General features: G+C 34.5%; 2 protein-coding genes across 3 annotated transcripts in view; one reads left to right on the top strand and one right to left on the bottom strand.

The window, feature by feature from the left end:
* Positions 1–24,410, bottom strand: part of LOC138705031 (serine/threonine-protein kinase Nek8-like) — a 232,638-nt gene that overhangs the window by 201,223 nt on the left and 7,005 nt on the right. The gene's annotated exons all lie outside the window — the stretch shown is intronic.
* Positions 3,517–24,410, top strand: part of Kul (Kuzbanian-like) — a 690,443-nt gene continuing 669,549 nt past the window's right edge. For both annotated transcript variants that reach the window (XM_069833580.1, XM_069833579.1), the window contains exon 1: positions 3,517–3,852. Coding sequence is in view for 1 of the 2 variants with exons in the window: in XM_069833579.1 (XP_069689680.1) it covers positions 3,756–3,852 (97 nt within the window). In the remaining variant the exon portion in view is untranslated. The remainder of the gene's footprint in view (positions 3,853–24,410) is intronic.

The following is a 24,410-nucleotide window of genomic DNA, read 5'->3' as shown; positions in this document are numbered from 1 at the left end:
GTTTCGGGTATTATGGCTATGTTTACATTTGCACTATCAAGTTCTTTCTCTAATTCCGTTTCTTTGTTATATAATCCTCGTACATTCCATACAGCTATTCTGAGTGATGTGGTTTCGTTAAATCGTTTATCCTTAGTCTTAGCTTTTGTCGTCATGGGAAAATCAGTCCGGCTATATTCGCTATGGAGATTATGAGTAAGATTTTTTTTACACTGGTGGGCTACCAACCCTCCGAGCAACCTATTATCCTCAGGAGAGGGGGATTTTCTGTTAGGGTCTCCTTCCCTTAGATGGTTGCCTTACATGGCTAACGAGAGTCCTCTTCCCGGGTTGATTTTCGGAGATTTCCTTCTCCTACGCCCTCACCAAGATCTCACATATTGGGTAATATGTGTTGGGGTATTTTATCGACTGCCAAGTCTAGATCCGCCGTATTTCGTATTAGCAGGGCCACCTCGTGCAGGGTGTGGTTTTTCGCCACGTACGGACGGTCTTGGTTTGCAGCTTCATCAGAGATAAAGGTCTTGCATATCTCTTCAGCTCAAACCCTGGTAGTAGCGAGGACCAGTGTTTAATTCAACTCAAACAAAGGTACTACCTCTTCTACTCCCTTGGCCCCTATTATTATTATTATTATTATTATTATTATTATTATTATTATTATCTATCAGCAAGTGTTCCCTTATTCTTATATACCTGCCTCAATATATATAGGCCTACATCTTCCCTTGAATGATAAAATAATTATTACGCTATATCTTCATTTGAATTTCTTTTTTTAATCTTTTGATGACTATTATCAGTTATTTATTAGTTAATAATAATAATATTAATAATAATAATAATAATAATAATAATAATAATAATAATAATAATATAGAGAAACTGAGTGAATATTACGTGCTAGTGTAGTAATGAAGTGAGTTATTAAACTCCAAGAACTGAAATCAGCCTTCAATCGTCGTCATGAAGAGAAAGATGACATAATGTAAGGAAACCAGCTATCTAGTGGCGAACGAAATAGCTCGTTGTCTTAAGCCTTCCAACGAAGGATAATTTTATAAAAACGTAATGATCGAGGTGGCCGAAATAATTTGTCTAATGAAAGTTGTTAATTAATTTTGAAAAACTACGCATTTATCGAATAAATATCCAGAAGAGAATTCAGGAAATTTCTAATTATGTTCATTGAGGAATATTTAAAAAGCAAGAAAATTTGGATACATTTTTATTGGTTCTTGATGACAGTAGTGACATTACTGATACTGCAAAGCTTGCTATTTTTATTCGCGGGTTTGATGAAGAAATCAATGTTAGTGCACGAACCACCACTTGTAATTTTCATGCCATGTACCTCTCCCCCGTCTCCTTATTTCTTAGACTGTCTCTCACGTATAATCACTGCCATTCGAGTTTTGGTCACCGCTGATGTAGAAGGATTGTTGTAGAAATATTTTGGATTGTTCTGGGAAGGAGAAGACATCCGTGTGACCGAGAATGTGACAGCAAACGAGCAAGATGGAGAAGAGGACGCTGCTGGCCTTGGTGCATGCTTTTCTCTTGTTAAAGATTCCTGTGCACAAGTTTGAAGTGTGTTTCTGTTATAATTGTTGTAAAACTTCCCAATTACTCTAATAATTTACTAAAGACGTCCAGTTTTTAAATTGTTTTGTAACTATTTGGGAAGAAAATTATTAAAAATAAAATAAAGGAATTTTCAGATCTTTATTCTAAAGAAATCATGTCCAAATGCATAATTGAATAATTAAAGAAATTAAAGTAATTGCATAGTGCATGCCTTGGACTTTATTTCACGCTTCGGCAATGACAAGTATATATGCTTATTGAAACTTAATTTCAATCCCTAAAATATGTTAATTTTATTTTAAATGAAACCTATTAATAATTAATTTGTTTAATAATCTTAGCGTAGTTCCTGTATTTATAGCTATAAAAAATTTACCGAATTTGACTTTTACTTGACATATGTAGTGTTTTACAAAGGTTATCGTCCTGTGAATATGTAAAAAAGAATATTCTAAATCCTACAATAACCCTTGTTTTTAATCCTAAAAATATTTATTACACTGTTCTTATATTGCAAGCATATGCAGTTTTATTGCTCTTCTGAAAAGTGTACGAGCGCTTCAATAGACTTGGGATGTTTGTCAATTCAGATCTTCAATTTAATTTACATTAGTTATTGTATTCATAAGTCTAACATTTTCTTTATTTATTCGTTACGTCTTTGCTACAATTTACAAGTGTCCCCAGGATGCGAATTAAGATTTCTGATGAGGGGGATAGAATCCTAGATAGAGAATACCATATATAAAATTATTTTTATCCTCATTCAATACGGCTCAACGCTTGGTCGCACTAGTTGCTTGTCTTGTATCTTGATTATAAGAATAATTATATAAATAATTGATTAAATGGCGATCTTACTCGTGTTAATTGTGTAAGCATGTGCGGCTTACAGCTGTTTCGGTGCTTCTTCACACCATCCTCAGAGCCTACTAGCAAGTACTAGCTAGTAGGCTCTGAGGATGGTGTGAAGAAGCACCGAAACATCTGTAAGCCGCACATGCTTACACAATTAACACGAGTAAGATCGCCATTTAATCAATTATTTATATTCAAGTGTTAAAAGTAGTGTACGAAAGATTCAACATGGAATAATTATATCCATGAGCAGGCTTAAGATAAGATATGTAATTCCTAAGTTATTGATTGTTGTCAGCTTGCAGGTGATAATAATACATAAATATTATTTTATTTGCTTACTTTATACTTTATAAAGTATACTCGTATTAAAACAATTATATTTTGTGAGGGGGATAGAAGTTATCCCTGGCAGGAATGTTAATATGAATTTATGAGAAGGGGATAACTTACCAACAGGAGATAAAATCCCCCCATCCTCCCGTTAATTCGCAATCTGTGTCCGAATCGAAGTAAACACTACATAAAAACAGGAATTTAAAAGAACTATTGTCGACATCTAAGTACAATGAAGCTAACATTAATTTCTGCCGTACATTGTGGAGACCAACACATTTTGGCAATTTTCCGCTTCCATAACCATCACACTTTCACACAGTTATAATATGCAAAATAACGACGGGCTAGACACATTTTCCATATAACTATAATTTCCATATTTAAGAAAATAAAATTAGAAAATATATCATGCACGTCACCAAATAAATTTTGTATTGTTTTTCATTCGGTAGTAAACATTTACACTTTATTAAAATGATATTGCACGAAATATTCAACATGCCCATCATTGGACCCTGGAATAAGAATAAATATAATATTGTCAAATATCACGAGTAGAATTCGGAGTATGAAGTATTTTCAGTAGATGGTTCAGACATCGAGAACGGTCTTTTGGGAGTAACATTTATGTGTAGTTCAATACCTTACACCAGGTGTCACTAGTACCCTTTGCATGTTGCTGCCATCTGTATTAACAGATATCGATGGAAAACTAGTTTTGAAATCTGTGGGTGAACTAGTCTGCGGTTGTGCGAAGCGGTAGGTCAATTCCAGCTGGAAAGTTCAGTACTGTGCTGGATGAAGAAAAAGAAAGGTGTTCGGTTAGGTGTTGTGCGTGACAGCTGACGGTGCTAGCAATCCATGCACGGCGGTGTACGAAGTTGTTTCAGTGCTGGTTATTATTGTGTCTGGGTGGATACCAAATTGTTACAATGCCATGACGTAAGATAGTGTGAGTGGTCTGTCCAACAATGTTGGTGCCTGGAGCGAGTTTGGTGGCGGCCGTTGTCGTTTTCCACATGCCTTTGATGGCTTTCAGCTTGCCGCTGATGCCTCCAACTGGCCAAGGTAAACTGTTCTCGGACGTTACTCTTTCTGTTTTTTGTTTTTATGTAGGGTGAATATTCGATCCCGCTAGGCACCACACATGACAGGAAAAGAAAACCATTCAAATAATTGGAAAATTACCTGAAAATTGTAGTACACCACTTTTAAAAACACGACGTGACTACTGCGAAAGCTATAAACCCACCCAATCATACTCCAAATACCTTAGTTTCTTATTTACCCAACCAATGATTATCCCGAGCATTTTCACGTAATCCACTAGTATCACCATTATATTGGAGTACGCGGAAAGCACTTCTTTTTTCGGTCCAGGATAAATTTGTTTGTGTACCTACCTACCTACCTAAATGGTGTATGCAAGATAGGCTTATACCTAAAGCCTGAACAAACCAAACCTAACCTGTCACTAATGCTCTACCTCACGAAACACGCGTAATTTTATTTTTTCAGTTATATGTATATTCAGTGGTGTCACTCAGCTGGTTCACATCGGTTCGCCTGAACTCCTTGTTAAATTTGTAGAATTTTAAGTTTAAAAATTAGATTTTATACAGAAAGGGATAATATTAATCAGACAACAGAAATTAACTAAATTTCCTAGCTTTTAATATTGTAATAAACATAATGCAAAAAATAAACAGTACAGCTGGAAGCGTTCATATTTATTATTAAAATGTCGTACATAGATGTTTCTTGTCCAGGTGTACAGGCAATCAGAACAAGAATGACATTTCTGCTACCTTGAAACTTGCCTACGGTTACTTTTGCAGTTGTCTGCCTTTTCGCCTTTTAATATTACTACTGCATGCACACCAATGAAATGTAATAATCAAAAACTTTATTAAAACAATAAATGGTATTTTAATTGCAAAATACACTTTAATACACATTAATAAAACGCTTCGTTTTCCTTTTTTAATAGTTCTCCTATACTATCTTATTTAATTTGAATGAATGAAAAAGAATACAGTAAATGAATAAACAAATAGAAATAGACCTATTCTTTTTCATTAAAAGCAGGGATAGACAAAACTCCAACATTTTCAGGCGCCAGCCCCCACTTTTTTTTTTTATCAGAAGGCACCACATTTTACCCACACGTGCAATAGGAAAACCATTCGAGCTAACAAAGATAAAGTTGCATTTACTAAAATATATTACACGATATTGTAATTAATTAATAGAACACATTACATACTCGAACTTCTACCTAAGGCCTCTTTTGTTAACATTACGTATTAGTCGTAACGGTGTAAAAGAAATCAAAGTTTTTGAAATGTTGAATTCAATAAAGAAAAAGCTCAGGTCTGGTTGTTAAAAAAACTAGAATGGCACCACTGTATATACGTAAAATTATATTATATCTCACTTTCATTTCATCATGAAATAACTCAACACAAATCAGACGTCAGTCCCGTGTGTGGTGCTTAGGGAGATCGAAGTTTCAGTATGATGTGTAAAACAATAACTGCGGTAGAATTTGCAGTTTTTGACGTTTCTTTTATTACTCGTATTTTGTTGTCTTGACTATATATTAGGCCTAACTTAACCATTTATAAGATAACTGTTTTTTCGTATGATGTTACGAACTCAGGGGTTTGACTGAATTCTCCGTAGAGTCTGGGGCCGTGTAATTACCTAGTATTGTAACAATTTCCTTCTCAAATGAATATTACATTATCCAGTAATTATACTTTATCAGAAATATAATATCTGCAGTTCTGTTGGAATTTGTGTTGTTATAAGTGGTTGTGATGGTAGGCCTATTAAGTTGGGAAAAGTACTTTTTTCTTGTGTTGGCAATCCTTTATAGTTTTTTCTCCTACCTGTTTTACTTCTTAGTCCATTTTAAGTTATTATAGGTTACATTATTTGGCCGTTTTATACTCGTATACCTAGTTTTTTTTTTTTGTAATACGCTATTCAAAATACTTCATAGATCATTAAAAATAAAATACAAAGAAAAGAAGAAATAGACCTAATTCTGCAAACATACTAGAAATATTACATCAACTAATTTACGGCTTTTAGGGAACCCGAAGGTTCATTGCCGCTCTCACATAAGTCCGTCATCGGTCCCTATCCTGAGGTAGATTAATCCAGTCTCCACCATTATAGGCCTATCCCAAATCTATTTTAATATTATCCTATCTACGTTTCGGCTTCCCCAAAGGTCTTTTTTCCTCAGGTCTCTAAACTAACAAACACTCTATACACATTCCTGGATTCGCCCATACGTGCTACATGTCGTGACCATCTCAAACGTCTGGATTTAATGTTCCTAATTATGTTAGGTGAAGAATACAATGCGTGCAGTTATGCGTTGTGTAAATTTCTCTATTTTCCTGTAACTTTATCTCTCTTAGTCCCAAATATTTTCCTAAGCACCTTATTCTCGAACTCCCTTAACCTCTGTTCCTCTCTCAAAGTTAGAGTCCAAGTTTCACAACCATACAGAACAACCGATTATATAACAGTTTTGTAAATTGTAACTTGCAGTTTTTTTTAAAGCAGAGTAGTTGACGAAAGCTTCTCTATTGAATAATAGCAGGCATTTCCCATATTTATTCTGTGTTTAATTTCCTCTCGAGTGTCATTTAGTCTGTATTTGTTACTGTTGCTCCAAGATATTTGAATTTTTCCACCTCTTCAAAGGATAAATTTCCAATTTTTATATTTCCATTTCGTACTATGTTCTCGTCACGAGACATAATCATATACTTGGTTTTTTCGAGATTTAGTTCCAAACCCATCTCATTACTTGCTTCCACTAAAATTCCTTTGTTTTCTCAATTAGTTCTTGGATTTTCTCCTAACATATTCACGTCATCCGCATAAACAATCAGCTGATGTATCCCGTTCAATTCCAAACCCTCTCTGTTTCCCTGGACTTTCCTAATGGCATATTATAGAGCAAAGTTAAAAAGTAAAGATGATAGCACACTCTACTATATACAGTCACGAAGCTTGGGGTGATTTTTTTGCATTTCTCACGATAGTTGCTAGCCGCTTGGAACGCTGTGAGTACTAGGAACAATAGACTGTGTCACTGCCATCGTGATCTAATTCAGGCCGTAAGGCAAACCATGTGACTCGCTTTACCCGATCACGAAGGGCGGCGTTTCAACGATATAAATTAATTGGAATGCATAAAGAGTAACATATATTTCTCTAAAATGTAGTGTAGGCTAATTGCATTAATGAAATTTAAAACAATGATTAGGAGACACTTCAGACATTGCGAGTTAAGGTGTAATATTATTTTGGCGTGAAAATTACGTTGTTCGTATGTGTAATACCTGCCTTTATTTAGATTAAATATTGCGAAATTCTTGTACATTCATTTATGCACGATTCAATAATTTTCAGTTGCACCGCACGAATATTTAGATATATTGAAATTATAGATTATGTTTACTGTACCAGTTGCCCATTTCTGTCTAATTTTAGTGGTCTCCAATGCCCTGCCACTACATATATATGTTATGTCATATGGAAAGTATAGGTTATGTATACTTTATTTAACTTATATTCCTATATTCGCAATTAAACATTATAATTAAACATAATGTCATGTATGACACCCGTCACATTCTATTTGTCTGTATTTTAATACTACAATTGAGTACTGAATTATTATATTCATCTACTATCTAAGAGACGAAGTAACACAATCGTACGTACATTAATTTCATAGGAGTGATATGATAAATTTTCTGTCTACAATTAAGGAAGGTAGATGTGCTAAATTAAAATCACAATATAAATTCGTTTTTATTGAACCTCAAAATAGCTTCCATTCTAAACTTAAAATGTTGATGCGAACAGATTATGTTAACGCGTAAAATTCTCTTCACATTAAAATAACACAGTTTTGTAATTATTTCTGCAACATATTATGCAACAAGAAGTAAACGGAACTTATGGACGCATTACACTAAATAAAACTTAGCAATGATACGCGATAAAATTATAATATAATATTTCACTGAGCTACATACACTGAAATAGAAAACCCGAACATACAGTACATTACGGCCTGGTCTAGATCGAAAAGGCATTGACTGTGCCGTATTTAGCTGTGTTGTGAAAAGTTGTGTAAACTGTGAAATGTTCGTTATCGGTTATAATAACTGTAAATGGCTAAAATACAATAATTTGAATAATAATATGGGACAAGGAGACGTTTGTGGTATACTATAAATATTGTAAGAAAAAGAGGTCAGATTTATCCTTCTTACGAAAAAACCAGGAAGATGAGTTTATAAAATATAATATATACTTTATGAAAATAATATATAAACCTTATGTATTTCACATTTCAATAGCGGAAGGAAGGTATTAATTTTTTCAAAAGAATTCGATATCGAAAGTACAATACATTTTATCGTCTGCTGGGGAAAGGGTCTGTGATGAGGCGATAGTAGCGATCCTGGTGGTGAGCAACTATCTATGGATGCATATTTCAACTGTCTGTTTGCATATTTAGTAAGTATTGAGCTTCGTGACTGTATATACTAGACTGTGATGATAGTGCATCTCCTTGCCTTAGCCCGCAGTGAATTGGAAAAGCGTCAGACAGAAACTGGCCTATGCGGACTCTGTTCTGTGTTTCACTGAGACACATTTTAATTAATCGAACTAGCTTCTTGGGAACAAAAAATCAATTAGAATATTATATAAATCTTCTCCTTTAACGGAGTCATATTCATTTTTGAAATCTGTTGGTAACTGATGTACTGTGTATGCCCTGATGGCTTATACTCCCACTTTTTCCCTCCAATATCTGTCGAATACAAAAAGTTTGATCAATAGTCGACCTATTACACCTAATGCCACATTGATGATCCCCAATAATTTCATATACATATGGAGTTAATCTTCTCAAAAGAATATCGGACAAAATTTTGTACGACGTCAACAAAAGTGATATTCCTCGAAAGTTACCACAGTTAGTCTTGTGTTTTTTCTTAAAGATATGTACAATTATGGATTCCTTCCATTGTTCTGGTACAATTTCCTTTTCCCTAATAGCAAGTAGCCTGTAAGCTTATGAATTTCACTAGAAAGTGCGTTTCCATCCTCTCATATTAATTCTGTTGGAATTTGATCGATACCTGAAGACTTGTACTTTTTCCCTTTTCTATAGCAAATTCGACTTAAGGTGAGTTCGGGTATAAAATGACTCAGCAAATTGTATTTGAATATCGTCCTGATCATTTCTATTTAGCCTATGTGCATTTTGTTTTAGTAGTTGCTCAAAGTATGTAGTTTTCAGGATTGAATGAGAGTCTGCAAGCAAGTCACCATTCTGATCCTTGATCACGTTAACCCTTGCCTGATATCTTTTGTGAAATTCCTTTATGCCCTTATCAAAATCTCTGATGTTTTTATTCTTAGTATTTGTTTCTACTTCATTCAGTTTTTCCTTCAAGTAATGTCTCGTTTTGCTCTTAAGTGTAAGATCTGCTTCCCGTCTTTAATTGAAATCATAAAATTATCTTTATTCGCCCGAACTGGATGCTGTAAGAATTTCAATTTTGTCTGTTGCCTTCTGTGAGGATCTCGTAAGAGCAGTCCTAAAAGGCTAATTTTACCGTCTGTTCAGTGTTGTTAACTAATATCAGATATCACCAAAGAGGGTAAAATTACAGTTTCATGTACAGTAGTATAATAATAATAATTAATAATAATAATAATAATATAGTATTAACAATAACTAATACCAGCTATAACGGCTGGGGGATCATCGTGCTAACTACAGGATACTTTCATTCTGGTTGGATGATCGTCCACCTCTGCTTCGGTATGTGGGCGTGAGTCCAGCAGCCGTCTGGTCGGTCTAGGCCCTTCATGGGCTGTAGTGCCACGGATTATTATTAACAATAAATATGTCTTGCTTATTTACTTATACCACATCTCATCTTTATGTTGGGAGGTGTTTTCTAAATGGTTCGATAATTTGTAAAAGAATAGGCCTATATTTTCCTCCTGGACCTCTCGCACATTATGTTGATAATTAGTAGATTAATATGATCTAATATTAAAATGTATTTTGTCTGACAACATGAAATTCATTTCTTTGTCTAAACAGTTTAAGATTCACGAGACCTAACCTAAAAATGTGTTTTATTTGATCACGTACAAACTCTGAAAACCGAAAGCCACTTTGAAATCTGTGCTTAAGAATAGTTACTGTCAATAATTCTGCTATTATAGTTAGCCTATAATTGCTGTCTCCGTGCGAAGAATTCCTTCTCCATTATCTTCTTTCTTCATTCATTAAACATATGAACTATAGATTTCTGAAGCGTACTCTGAATGGCACAGGCTTTCTATGTTGTAGGAGTCACTGCCATGCTATTTCCTCTCTTTGACATTATTGTAATAAAAATCTAAACACGAGAGAAATTAATTAAAATGTGAAATGGCTTTTCTATCGATCACCCAAGTGCATGTATCACACCGTGTGCTATATTATTTATTTACACTTATCTGACTATAATCTTGAATAAATAACCACAACACAACACAACGCATAACATAAAATAATTGTTATTAATATTAATTATATGTTAAAATTTCACTAGCTTCCAGTAATCGGCTCAGAAATCTAGAGCAATTTGAATTTTCAGAATTTGCACTACCGACAACTGCTGTCACTGCTGCCAACATAAATTACAAAATCACTACTAGTCGTAGTATTTCTTAGTACCGAAATTCGAAACGAAGTTGGCAAAAGAAAATTCAATCTTCAAACTAGAAAATCACCATAATCCACTAGCATATGAAGGGTGAGAGAAATAAAGGGAATAAGTCCATTTTCATAATTGTTTTTAAGAAACACTGAAACATAAGTTTTGCAATACACGTTTCAGATTGGAAATAAAGAGGTTCAGTCCATATGAAAATGAAAGAGAAAGAAATGAGCCAAGCGGAATAAAGGGCATCAGTCCAACAGAAATGTTCAAATAATGGGATCAGTCCCATAGGAGCATGGAAGCGGAAACAGAGACACCAGTCAGTGCGTCTTGGATGTAGTTTGATACTTACTGTCTGTACAAATTCAAACATATTTCAATCTGTATTATAGGCTATAATGTTATTTTCCTTCTTTTGGCCTCAGTGTAGCATCATAGAGTGTCTTGTAAAGTTGTATTTGTTAGCGAACGTGTGTTTTTTTACTGCTGTGTACTTAATAATGGAAGAAAACTGTGATTTTGCGATGAACATGGGAAATAAGCAAGGTGAGAAGAGGAAGGCTACTGGTAGGATGACAGATGTGCGAAAAAAGATTAACTTAATGACACATATCCTAGGAGCATACTGTAATTGCTGAATGAAGTGTTTTCGAGTTGTGCCAAATAATACCAAAAAGACAATACTTCATAATTTTAATTTTATGCCTGACAAGGGTGAACAGAATTCATATTTGTGTGGCCTAATATCTGTTCTTCTTGTAGCTAGGCGTCGCAATAGAACAAAAAGCAGAACCAAGAGTTAATGAAGCAACATTTAAATATAGCGTAAGTGGAATTGTAGGTGATAACGAAGTTATTAGTGAGTTTGGTGTTTGCAAGAAAGGATTTATGGGCATGCATGGAATCGGAAAAAAAAGTGGAAAGCCTTGTAAATACTTTGAAAAAAAAAAAAGTAGGGTTAGTCCGAAAAATAAGCAAGGAAAGCACAAGTCTTTGTAGGCTTGGAAATATTATGTAATTATATTTTTCGCCACTTTTGAATAATATTTTTAAAATTAATGTTTTAGGACCGCTATCAGTGAGTGCAGTGAAGTACCGGTATCGTGACTTACACTTGTTGGTAAAGTTCTGTGGATCGGACGCACAGGTATATTTTAAAACTCTCAAACATAAGTGAAAAATACTATGGGAAAACAGACTGTCAGAAATTATTGTTGCATTTGTTTTGATGTGTTCGAGTGAAATACATTACTGAATGTTGTTGTAAGAACATAACTAGCAACATGTTTTAAAATAAAATAAAACGTAATCATTCTCATAACTAATCGAGGTAAAAAATATTTTTAAGGGATTCCTTTACTAAAGATTACTTTGTTTTTACAGTGAGCTAAATAAAGGAGGTAAGTCCACTGGACTAAGCTCTTTAATTACAAGAAAAATTTGCACTTGTGTTCTTTTTTAAATTAAAACATTTTGATCGAAACTTTTGTGTTAATTTTTTCTATATACATATAATTATATGAAGTTTTCCCAGTAATTTCAACTAAAAAAAATAGATAATAATCGTAAAAAAGTTACTGGGTTTCTTATACTTTGAAATGCTCTCCTGAAAAATTATAAAAAGTGGACTTATCCCCTTTATTTCTCCTACGCTTCATATGTAGTAATGGGGGGAAAAATGGTTAGGTTTCACCCTTAGGGTATTAAGTAAGTTGATCCGGACTATATTGCCATGCAACAATATTCGTCAAACCACGGTTTCTTTTTCTTAGTTTCATAATAATCTGTGCTCTGCTCAGCTGCAATTTTGATATTAGCTCTGATATTTTCCCATATGCTCTTGATATCTAACTCCTCCTCAACTTCATTGGAACCCCTAAAGTGGCAAACCTATTTGAAATTTCGACCTAATAATGTTGCTTATTTTCCTCGTCTTTTAATTTCGGAATATTGAATCTTCTAATGTTAACTTGTCCTACTTGCTTGGTTACTGATAGTTTTTCTCTTAATTTTCAAATTACCAAATATTGGTCAGAATCACAGTCTTCTCTTCTGAAGGATTGAATGTAAATACTACTAGTATGTCTTAGTTTATCTATAAAGATATGATCTATTTGGTTGTGTGTAAATCCATCTGGAGAAGTCCATTATCATTATTATTTACGTGTAGTTTCTCTTCCAATAGTCGTTTTAAAATATCCTCTCGCGCTACTTTAGCATTGAAATCCCCTTAATAAAATTTTCATGAGATATCTAGATAACTGATCAAAAGTGTGTTTCAATTCCTCGTACATAGAAGCTATCCTTTATATGGTTGTCTTTCTCTTCACTTGGGGCGTGAGCACTTATAACTATGATATCACAACATCTACCTTTAAGTACTAAATAGGATAACTGTCACTGATCAATTCAACCTTTTCTACTGCTGATTTTATCCTTTTATGAATAAAGAATCCTGTTCCTAATTTGATGATTATTGTTTCCTTCCCCATAATACAACAAGTAATCTCCTATTTGTGTTATGCCATTCCCAGCTAACCTAATCTCCTGTACTCTCACAAAGTCTATTCTATATCTAGCTAGTTCTTTTGCTACTAATGTTACCCCTCCTGTTCTATAAAGACTAGTTACGTTCCACGTACCAAATCTCATAACTTTATTCCTTTGCTGTGGTCGTGCTGGAGAATGAGTCCCATTCCGAGGCTTATGTTGGGGTTTCGTAACAAGCTTTTTTTTTACGGTTATGGGTTGTTCGCCCTTCACCCAACACCCAAGCTGGAAGACCATCCCTTATCGGCTGTCCACGACTGTTTATTCAATATATTCGCAGTTACCCTCCATATCTGGAGGCCGTCTCCTCTATCCGCAAACTGAGGACGCGCCATACTGTGGTGACATCAACAACATTCTTGACAAATGAAAAATAAGAATCTTTATTATCTGACTACCGTAATGTTAGCTCGAAACGATTGAGGAAGAACAATTGATTAGATCCCGGATTTATAACAAGATGCCTTTTTTTTTTATTGCTAACCGTCAGAAAAGTTATAAGTGTACAGACATGATATTCGTGATCTATCGAACATTATGGGAGGACTCTATTTTTGGCTCTTGTACTTTTCTTCTTATTTCGTAGTATTCTGCGTTTTTTGTAATTATTTTATTTTTGTAATTTTTCTTTTAGCTAATTTTTCTGTTAGTAGTTCAGTGCTTGTTTGGCAGGAATTAGAAATAATTGTTTTTTCCTCGCAGCGTTTGTGAAACGTGTCTTGCGGCAGATTTAATTTTATAAAGGAAATGTGCTAACAATGTGTTCAAGTTTAAGTATTTAAGTAAGTCACTGCCTGATCGTCGTAAATGTTCACTCAGATGTCGATTTGAAACATTGAGGAATTTCTGGTGGCATTCTTTGTGAGACTTGAGAAGGGATAGGTTCTCCTTTCACAATATGCTTATTGCTAATAATAACATCATTTGAATTACTATTGGGTGTCGCATAAGTAGGGAACGAATTTCTTGTTCCGTATCTATTTTGTTCTCTATGTCCTAGACGTATCCTATGTTATTCAAATGTCTCTGCGTTTCATGTACACTGGAAAAAATATTCAGAAGAAAAGTCAATTGTTTAATAATTTATAAATGTCTTATATTAGACTTCAGTTCATAATTATTTGACACCATGCCGAAGACAAGTGAGTATTTAAATACAAAACTGAACGAATTTGTTAAAGAGTTTGGAAGTCATATTTTTTTTTCAGATGGAATAATTTTACTGTGTAAGTGTTTGAAAAGTCTATAAACCACGAGAAGAAGCATTTTCTGACACAACATATTGCAACAGTTAAACATGTTTCTGTTTAGCGAAGATGACCAACCAGAAGAATGTGTGTAGTTTATCGTCAACTTTAATTAATAAGCAGTCAGTTTTTCTATGGATTGTGTAAAGCAACTAGAGGCAGGAATCCCTCTACGGAAATTGTAAAACAAATCTTTGAAGAACATACGTAGTGAACCCACTCTTAGTTTTTAATTATAGTCCCAATGGGTGCTATTCATAGACGTTTCGCTAGTCCGCGCTACGAGCGTGCTAAACTAGCCTCGGCTATCGACTGGTTACTTGTACAGGATACATATATCATATCATATATCATATCATATCATATCATATCATATCATATCATATCATATCATATCATATCATATCATATCATATCATATCATATCATATCATATCATATCACTAACACTGGTTTATGAATACGAAAATGTTAGTTCGCTTATCATCCACCGGAAGCCCGCGCTAAGAATGTCTATGAATACGGCCCATAGTTTTTAATTATAGTCCTAGGTTTATTGCATCTATTTATTTATAGTTAGAAATAAATTTAGGTTTATTTTATTTTATTTTATTTATTTTTTATTTTTGTTTTATTGCTGTAATTATTGTAGAATTGTAATGGTATTATTGTACCCATATATTATACAGGGACATCATTTTATTTTACTATCATTTTTAATATTAACCTGTCTATACCTTTAGAGAACCGGAAACACCGCTTGCTCCCCCCTCCAAGACTGGAGTTCGATGATACTGGCGTAAAACACAAATCACTCTACTAGGTATAGGAAGGAAGAAAAGTAGTTCATCCATTTACGTAAACTAGGAAATATCGCGATTTTGAGTTTGATAATTTTCATTAGGTTTTTCTTTAATCAAAGTACAGTGCTGTATTAAGAATAAGTGTTTTTACTCACGAAGTGAGTTATCCATGCGAACGTATTCATTATGCAGTGTATACTATACTGTCTACAGCACATTAGCGTACAATATAGAGAAAGAAGTTAAATTGAAAAATAATCATAATATGAATATTTAAACACAATTTTGAAAATGGTGGCCGTTCATTTCGATACAGGCTTCAGTTCTTTTGTGCATATTATCGCACTATAGACTATTGCATCTAATTCCAATTGCCAGTTTCGTCCTTCGTACTAGTAACTCATGTTGAAATAATTCTGTACCTTCTCTACGTACTGTAAATTCAATTTTCACTTCTGCCCGACCCGAAAATATAAAATTACTCAGACATGCTATCTATTGTCCGTCCAAGTGGTTATGCCGCAGGATTGTAGAAAGGGAGGAAATCACGTGACAGTTAATTACTTAACGAGGCCCTTTTATTTAAGTTAAATTAAACAGCTGTATAATATTACGTAAACTTCCAATTCCTAAGAGAAATTAATGTTTTCAGAAAAGAGCTAAGGCAGCCCAGCTATTACAGAGGGGCGAGCAGAAGCAGGTGGGGGAAATCGGGATGCTACGTAGGCAAACGGACAGTACCTGTGCGAAAATATGATTCAATATTGAAAGCTCTTTCGTCACTGGAAAACGCGAACATATTTCTGGAACGTACTATACTCAGTAACTCAGTACTGCTTACTATCTGCGGTCTTGGTTCTGTGTGGAGTTGGAACTTCCTTAGTAGAAGGGGTGGGAGTGAAGTACATTCAAAAACTCAGGTACAATAAAAATTGAAGTAAAAATAAAATGATGTCCCTGTATATCACTGCCACCGGATATATACCCAATTGTAGTGTTAATAAATACTTACACGTAATTGTTAGAATATGCATGGCGCCATGAAGACGTGATGAAACGCGTTCGACATCGAGTTAATGGAAAGAAAATTTAATATAGATCTCCGTCAATGACAACGGATATAATTGGTAGGCATATAGCAAACGTAATCATCGGAACCATGGACTGTAAATGAAGTGGGGTGTATTCCATTTCTTCTGACTTTTGAGGAACTGAAAACTGCAATAATGTAACAATTTCTCGGATATATTATAGTGTGTTTCAGAATTCAACCGAAGAAATAATAATAATAATAATAATAATAATAATAATAATTTCTTGTTTATTTACTTATTTTCTATAACTTAGGAACCTTTATGTTGAGAGGTGTTTTCTAAATATTTCAGGCATTTGTGAGAAATATACATCCGCCAGTAGCCCCACTGTACTAATATGAAATGCATTAAATAACATTTCAATTACTGGTACATTATTACCATTTCAAAGATCTCAGCACACATTTACTTCCTAAAGGGCGATAAATAAGGGTTATCAGAGATTTTAATGCTCATTCAAGACGCCCGAATTATGAAAAATCGAATAATACAGGAGATCTTTTAAGTTAATGCTTTTAGAAATAATACATCATAAAAAGGATTGTCCAACATACAGGCCTATTAATTATTCTAGTTCTGATACTTTACATTCAGGATGAATATATGTGGAGCGGAAGTAAATAAAATAAGTTATATGTTAAAAGCGCTGTTCACAAGGTTCTATTTCAGCCATATTTCTTGAGTATAAAGAAATTAGAAAATATGTCACATTACGTTTATTAATACACAATAGTGGATGGCAGAATAATGGATCGCTATGTATCGCTACTGTTTTTTGGTAAACCGCGAAGAATTAAAAAAAAAGGAAAAAAAAAGTAGAAACTTCGTAAACTTAATAAGAATAGCTAATTAGCAATTTATTCATTGCCACATCATTTATAGCTTTTATAGTAAAAATTGATGACCCTTTGAGTAAAAGTAACAATATAGCACAAAGCCTTCAAATAGATGTTCATCCGTGAGTGTACTACCGCACATGGCGGCTGGAAGCACGGTGTTGGCCTTCAGAGTCGGATATTCATAGCCCCTTAATAGCTAAGCGCAAAGATTGCTTATGCAAAACCTAACTTTGTCATACAGGGCTTCTATTATATGTACTGACTGCTGGCGCAATATTTTGCTTCTCGGTAGTTGGGCATGTCGCAGCAGACCGCACTCTTACGTTACTCTTCTAGGCCTACTCAAAATATGTGTGAAATCGGTTCCAGACGCTATGTCCACGGATGTTTCGTCCACTGTTTCGTATGTTCCTTTGATATTCTGTCCACTATATTTTTTCGTCCTCTGGTGTTTTATGTCCACTATTATTTCGTCCACAGTTTAAATGTCCATTTTGCTATTTTGCCCTCTGAAAGTTTGCTCCACATTTTATTATGTCCTACATTTATCTTTGCTCTCTTCATTAAGTTGTCCTTTTTATTGTCTCGTCCAGTACAATGTACCCAGTATTCCTGATTGTCCATTTGCATAAATGGTTTAAAACTATTACTACTATACCACTATCACTAATTATAATAATAATAATAATAATAATAATAATAATAATAATAATAATAATAATAATAATAATGTGAATGAAAGTGATAAGTATAATTGTTGTGGACTAGCATGTCCCGCCCTCTTACAGTTGTTATCATATAAGCCGTTTTAAATGTTTTCACTTACTTTCCACCATACTGCAACTTCCCTATCATGAAGGAATTTTTGTGTACGATATGGATTTTCAGAACAACAATAGCGAGTGTTTTGATTGTTTACACGACCAATCAGGTGGAACCACACATCGCCTGAAAGAACATGAGCTGTAGGTCGATTATACCTTCAGTCACTGATGAAAAAACCACGCACAAAACGCAATCGTGCTATTGGATTGCCCTATTGTAAACAAAGGATACGTGTACACTTGTAAGGTTTCAGTTTTAACAATGTTGTTGCTTATATGCAGAAGATACTGAAACTCCCACTTGTGCTAATAATTTCGGTAGCGATTTTGTTGGCAACGTTCAAGATGTGCGCCAGTTTGGTCTAATTTGTTCTGTTAGAACTGTACGTTTTCGCGTGTGTTTTCTTTATTTTGCACTGAAGCTGTAGATTGAAATGTGTTCACAATATCATGAATTGCGTTCTTGGAAGGACGTAATTGACCAGGGAACGTCTGAATAAATTCCTCACGAACACGATGAGCTGATTCGTATTTATAATAAACTTTACACACAAAAATGCGATACTCTATAGAGTCAGCTGTCTAACCATATTCGCGAACGAATATACACTGTCCCGAGAAAACGGTATATTTATACTGGAGAGCGCTGCTTGCCGTGGTCAAGAAGCAACACATCGCGGCAGCGGTCAGTGTATACGTACGTATAATAGACGCCCTATAGAAGATGTGGGAAAGGATGTCCTTGTGGCGCCAAACATCTGTCACACCTTTTAAGAAAATTTACATTAACACGCATTAGTTTTTCTGAAATTGCTCCAGTTTCCCTTATATTGTCTTTCAGTTCTTCCAACGTATGCAGATAATAGGGATTCGAGCGCATGCCCTGGGCACGAACTCTCTCGTTACTTTTAGTTACACCATTTGCTTGTTGTCATTCACTATGCCGCCTGTTCTTGCTGAAAGAAATCTAATAAGTAGAACTGTATTTTGCCAAAACATATAGCTCTTTTCACCTGTGTTCAGGACGCATGTTGTAATTCACAACGTATTTACCAATTCCCAATTGACTTGGTAAGAGTTTGACAGTTCTAATCTCAGCACTGTTTACTATTAGAAGAAAATAAGTAGTACTTGTGTAAACCTCAACAGTTATCAAAATTGAAGATAAGTTCGTACTCAGTACTCAACTTGTGATCTAGGCGTCTCGTTTTTGCTGACAATAAGCCGTCATTCTCTTAATGAGAGAAGATAGCCGGCAGCATACTGCATCGGACAGGACGGTTTTGTCTCGGACAGTCCGGGACAAATGCCCAATGCAGTATGCTGCAGCCTATAACAATGCATCTAATCACCTTCACATCGGACGGTCCGAGATAAAACCGTCCTGTTCGATACAGAATGTCCTATGAAGTATGTTGCAGCCTATAACAACTCATCTAATCACCTTCACATCGGACGGTCCAGATAAAACCGTCCTGATCGATACAGAATGTTCGATGCAGTGTGCTGCAGCCTATAACAATGCATCTGATCACCTTCACATCGGACGGCCCGAGATAAAACCGTCCTGATCGATACAGAATGTTCGATGCAGTATGCTGCGGCCTATAACAATGCATCTAATCACCTTCACTTCGGACGGTCCGAGATAAAGCCGTCCTGATCGATACAGAATTTTCGATGCAGTGTGCTGCCATCCTCACCATACATAAATTCACACGCTGTAGATTATCTGATTGCCCTTCCATGATGTTGGAAGGACGTAATTGACCTGGGAACGTCTGAATAAATGTCTCACGAACACGACGATCTGATTCGTATTTATAATAAACTTTTCACACAAAATGCGTTACTCTAGAATCCGTTGAGTCGCGAGCGACCATAACCTTTCATGAATCTTCGCTTTATTTTCTAACGCTAAAAAATAAGAACAGTCTTTCAGCTAACAATGTAATAGGAAGCGAAAATAGTCTGGTCCAAGGTCAAATAGATGACTATGACTGACTCACTAGAGATCTGTGAGTTACAAAGGCACATCCGTTTTGATATGACTCAGAAAGAAAACATAATGTACATTTGTTTCTACATTAAAAGTATATGTTGTTAAACCGTACTTTCTTCATCATTAAACGTCATTAAATCTATTTAAAGAATAAGAAATATAATTTATTTATCTTCATTATAATTTCTATTATCATCATATCATCTTTGAATAGCCTTAATAGTTAAGAAAAGTCGTTGAAATAAACAAAATTATAGTAAGTTATCTTCTCGTCTGTGAATAGTTCATGTAGTTGTTTCAGGGTCACAAAATAGCCATCAAATCTCTTATTGCTACCTCCGCTCCAGACTATCATACTCTGCAAAAACTTAGTTTAACCGCATAGCTAACTTTGAAAACTTTGCCAGAGAAACGCCATGGGTTGGGTTCACTACTTTGATGACTTGTGATGAAGTTTCCTTAGTTAACTGTTCCTCTGTTACCAACTTAGAAGGATTTTTCTTTCCACCGCAGTCGTACTTGTACTTGTGTAGACGTGAAATTATTGGTAATGCCCTGGAGACTAATATGTATATACGATTTACAAAATGAGGCGTGCAGTGTAGAGTCATTAAGAAGGATGGTAAGGTTTAATTTGCGACATTTCTGCGGGGGCAGGGTGTAGTAGAAAATAAAAAATTTCACGATTTAAAAAAAAAAAAATGCACTCGTGTTGTGTGTGTAGAAGTAGTTCCGAACGGGCGACGCTATTGAGTTTCTTTGAAACTCTTTATCGTTCAGCGAAATTTACGAATTTATAATTATACAATAAAATTTTGCTTTTAACAGCATACGAAGTTAAAATTCCAACCTGAACCAAAAAAATAAAATAAGATAATAAGAAAATTTTCAGTGTTCAAAGTATGACATAATTTTTACATCAAATTGATATTGCAGCTATCGATAGGTGTCAGTGAGAGAGTTTAATACATTTAAATGTTATTCCTTATATTGGATGTTTTTTGACAGGCATTTCTAAAAGTAGATATTTTAACACTAGCGTGTTAAATATTGACTTATGTGGTAGTGAGCGAAAAGTGCTTTTAACACTCACTTTAACTGTTTACGCCAATTGTCAATAATTTGTTTGCCACCAGAAGTTACGTGGCAGCAGCCGCAACCGACCAATAAAGCGGTTAAAATAATTGCAAGCCTAATTAAAGAAATTACTGTTTTAGATTGAGAAATATACACATTAAATAAATTGCTTCAACAACTATTTTACTGAGAACGATATGAAACAATTAAGAATTAAATATAATTATGGCACACTCGGATTTGAACAGGGGTCCTATCGATCTGAAGTTGAATGCTCTACCACTCAGCTATACCACCGCTTCAAAGGTATGATCTGGTGAAGTTTCCTAGTACAATAAGAGGATATACAACAATGGAGAAGTCGTGAGAATTCTCTCTCTATCAGCACGAATGAACGGCTGTCTGAAAATTAATGTTAAAATGATCTTATTTTGTTCGTAGGACTTAGGCCTACTTCACTTGGTGTGCGGCCTCGTTTTGCAAACATCCCTCCTCACAAAATAGAGTGCCATTTTTTTAATACTTATATCGTAAATAACTATAAATGGTGTTTTTCCATAAATTATTCTGCGTTGCATATCCAGTTACAAGTCAGGGGGACTCTTCTCTCCTCAACGGCCTGAGAAGCCGTGTTTATAAATTGTTCTGCTCTGCTCAGCTCCGTTTTTGCTAATTGAAATCGGTTTGGTTAGTACTTAATGTTTGCGTACTACGCCGTTGTAAGCGTTGTAAATAAATGGTAAAAACGAAATGAATTGTAATAATTGTGATAATTGTTTTCGTTTCAGGTAAGGGAAACTAATTCGGTGCATTTTATTGACGAAAACGCAAATAAGTGTTGTAATGGTGATGATTAAAATGGCGACAAAAATAGTAGATATATTACGATACAAGGTTGGGAAGTGTTTTTTACAAAATCGAGGAAAAGTTTGAAAAACGAGCAGCGCGAGTTTTTCAATTTCCGAGATTTTGTAATGCACTTCACACATGTGTGTTGTACAGTATTTTTTGCACAGTACTATTTTTTAAAGATATAAAAAAATCTTAATATGCAGTACTGGGTGTTCATTTCAAAGTGTGTCATGACGTCACTGTTGTGAGTCAGCGATTTGAAGCGAGTTTCAACTTTTATGTCAGAGAAGTTGCATATTAATCAAGGCGTTCAATCTGAACTTGAGAACGTGTACAGTATAACTTGAACGTCGTAGCAACAGATGGCGGTCTGTACAGTCTGTGTGCTACCATAACCTCTTTCGAACTGTGTTTTGCGCGGGCAAGTCGTACGCAGGGTATTTGTTATCATCCGTTGCATACCGCAACATTCCACAACACAAATCAAATGCTCCGTGTCCATGTTGACCGTCGAAGTTAATGTCAACAAATACGTAAGTAATCATCTTAACCCTCTCGCCATATCCCGACAGTAAGAAAAAAACTCACCTCAGTACGTGTTTCCAAACAGTTCACATTCCTGCCACTACCGGCGTTACCGCACGTATCGGTATGTACTTCCAGAGTCCGTGGGTATCCACGGACTCTGCGTACTTCAGAATGAACGCCGTACTTGCTAGGCAACTTCTCTCGCATTTAGGTAATACGCCTCTGCGGAAGTGTAGGAAGATTGAATTCTCTAGGCTCATCGGCTAGCCACATGACGGCATACAGCGAGCCATGACACACTTTGAACTGAACACGCAGTATATGTTACACTATAAACAGCTGACTGATGTTAGCAGTCTGGCCAACGTACAAACTTCATCATCAACTTCAATGTGAAGGGGTAAAAATGATTCAGGTACTTGTAATATTTCGTGTTCAATTGGAATAATGGTTATATCTTTTTGTTAAGTGAATTGAATTGTTTAAATAAAGTTCAGTACATTTCAGATGCAGTGATTTGTTTCGTGTAATGTATATTAATTAACACTACCTTTTGCGTATGAATTTTACATGAATTGTAGGATTGTAGCATACATAGAAGGCAGTGGTTTTCATTACAACTCTAGAGAAGTTACCTGTAATATTTTAACATACTTGTAGTTTGTAGAAGATTCTCTTTTGGATGATAAACAAGAAGTTGAGTCTTGTAATTAGAGTAATGACACAACTGGTTTGAAGTGATGCGCCGTAAACAAAAATGTGTTATAGTTGTTGGCAATTATAATAAATGAGCCTGGAGTCGTAAAGTTAAAAGGTGTTAAAAATAGTGCCACTGCATGTTTATAGAATATCTCCAAGTACGACGGTTGGTGACGTTAAAAATAATAAAAAAAAAAAAACATGAAATGTAAAGTTAAATTCAGACGACCTGATTTATAAATTCTTCATTTAAAGTGGGTCCATAATTATGAGAAGAATTTGGGAGCAACAATGAATCCAAATAAATGCCCGAATAATGCATACGGCGTTTTTTGTATCCACGACAAACACCAAGAGTAATAAAGAAATAATGTCAAAACAATTTAGTGTTCTTTACTTAAATATTTAGAGCTTGAGAAATAAGGTAACTGAATTACACGCATATTTAGAAGGTAATAGTAAAGTTACTATTTTGTCTATTGTCGAACTTTGGTTGTATAAAGATGAAATTAAAATTTTAAAACTAAGTGTGTACTATTCGGTGAGTAGTTTCTGTAGAACTATTCATTTTTATGAAGGCGTTTGTGTGTTTATACTTGAAGGTCTTAAAGCTGATTCGCTTGACAAGGAAAGACCTGTCGACTCAAATTGTTGCAGAGTTTGCTGCTGTAAAATTAGTTGATTTTAATACGCATATAATTGTAATTTCTGCATATCTCTCACCAAATGGTGATGTTGATTTATTTTTAGATAAACTGGTAGGTGTTATTACCACTAATACAAAAATGAAAATAATGTTTTTTTTTTTCATATTTAAATATTGATGTAAACATTAAAGACAATGTCAACAACTTTCTGAATATTTTGAATCTGTACAATATTATGTTAATAACAAGCCAAATCGTTTCAATTCTTGTCAATTCAATTCAATTCAATTCAATTCAATTCAATTAATTTGAATTCAATTCAATTCAATTCAGTTGGCCATTAGACATACAGTTTTAGGCTTCGTCAGAATACATTGAAAAAAAAAACATATAAATACATTTAAAAACACTAATAACATAAACAGTAAAATTAAAGTAATGCAATGAAAACATGAAATAATTTGAAACTTGTAAATTGAAGAAAAGTAACTAAATTGCAATTAAAACTTATTTATTAAAATACAATTTCATACAAATTTGTGTTGAAAAACTCAGCAACAGAATAAAAGGGATTATTTAATAACCAATTGTAAAATCTAGTTTTGAAACTATTGATTGGTAATTTATAATATGGACAATATACTTACTAATATTAAGAATACTGATTACTCATGGTGCAATTGATGCAGTTTTTT

Source organism: Periplaneta americana, chromosome 8 (genome assembly GCF_040183065.1).
Source record: "Periplaneta americana isolate PAMFEO1 chromosome 8, P.americana_PAMFEO1_priV1, whole genome shotgun sequence".
NCBI lineage: Eukaryota > Metazoa > Arthropoda > Insecta > Blattodea > Blattidae > Periplaneta > Periplaneta americana.
Note: the sequence above shows the minus strand (reverse complement) of the source record. Positions and strands in the feature narration are given on the sequence as shown.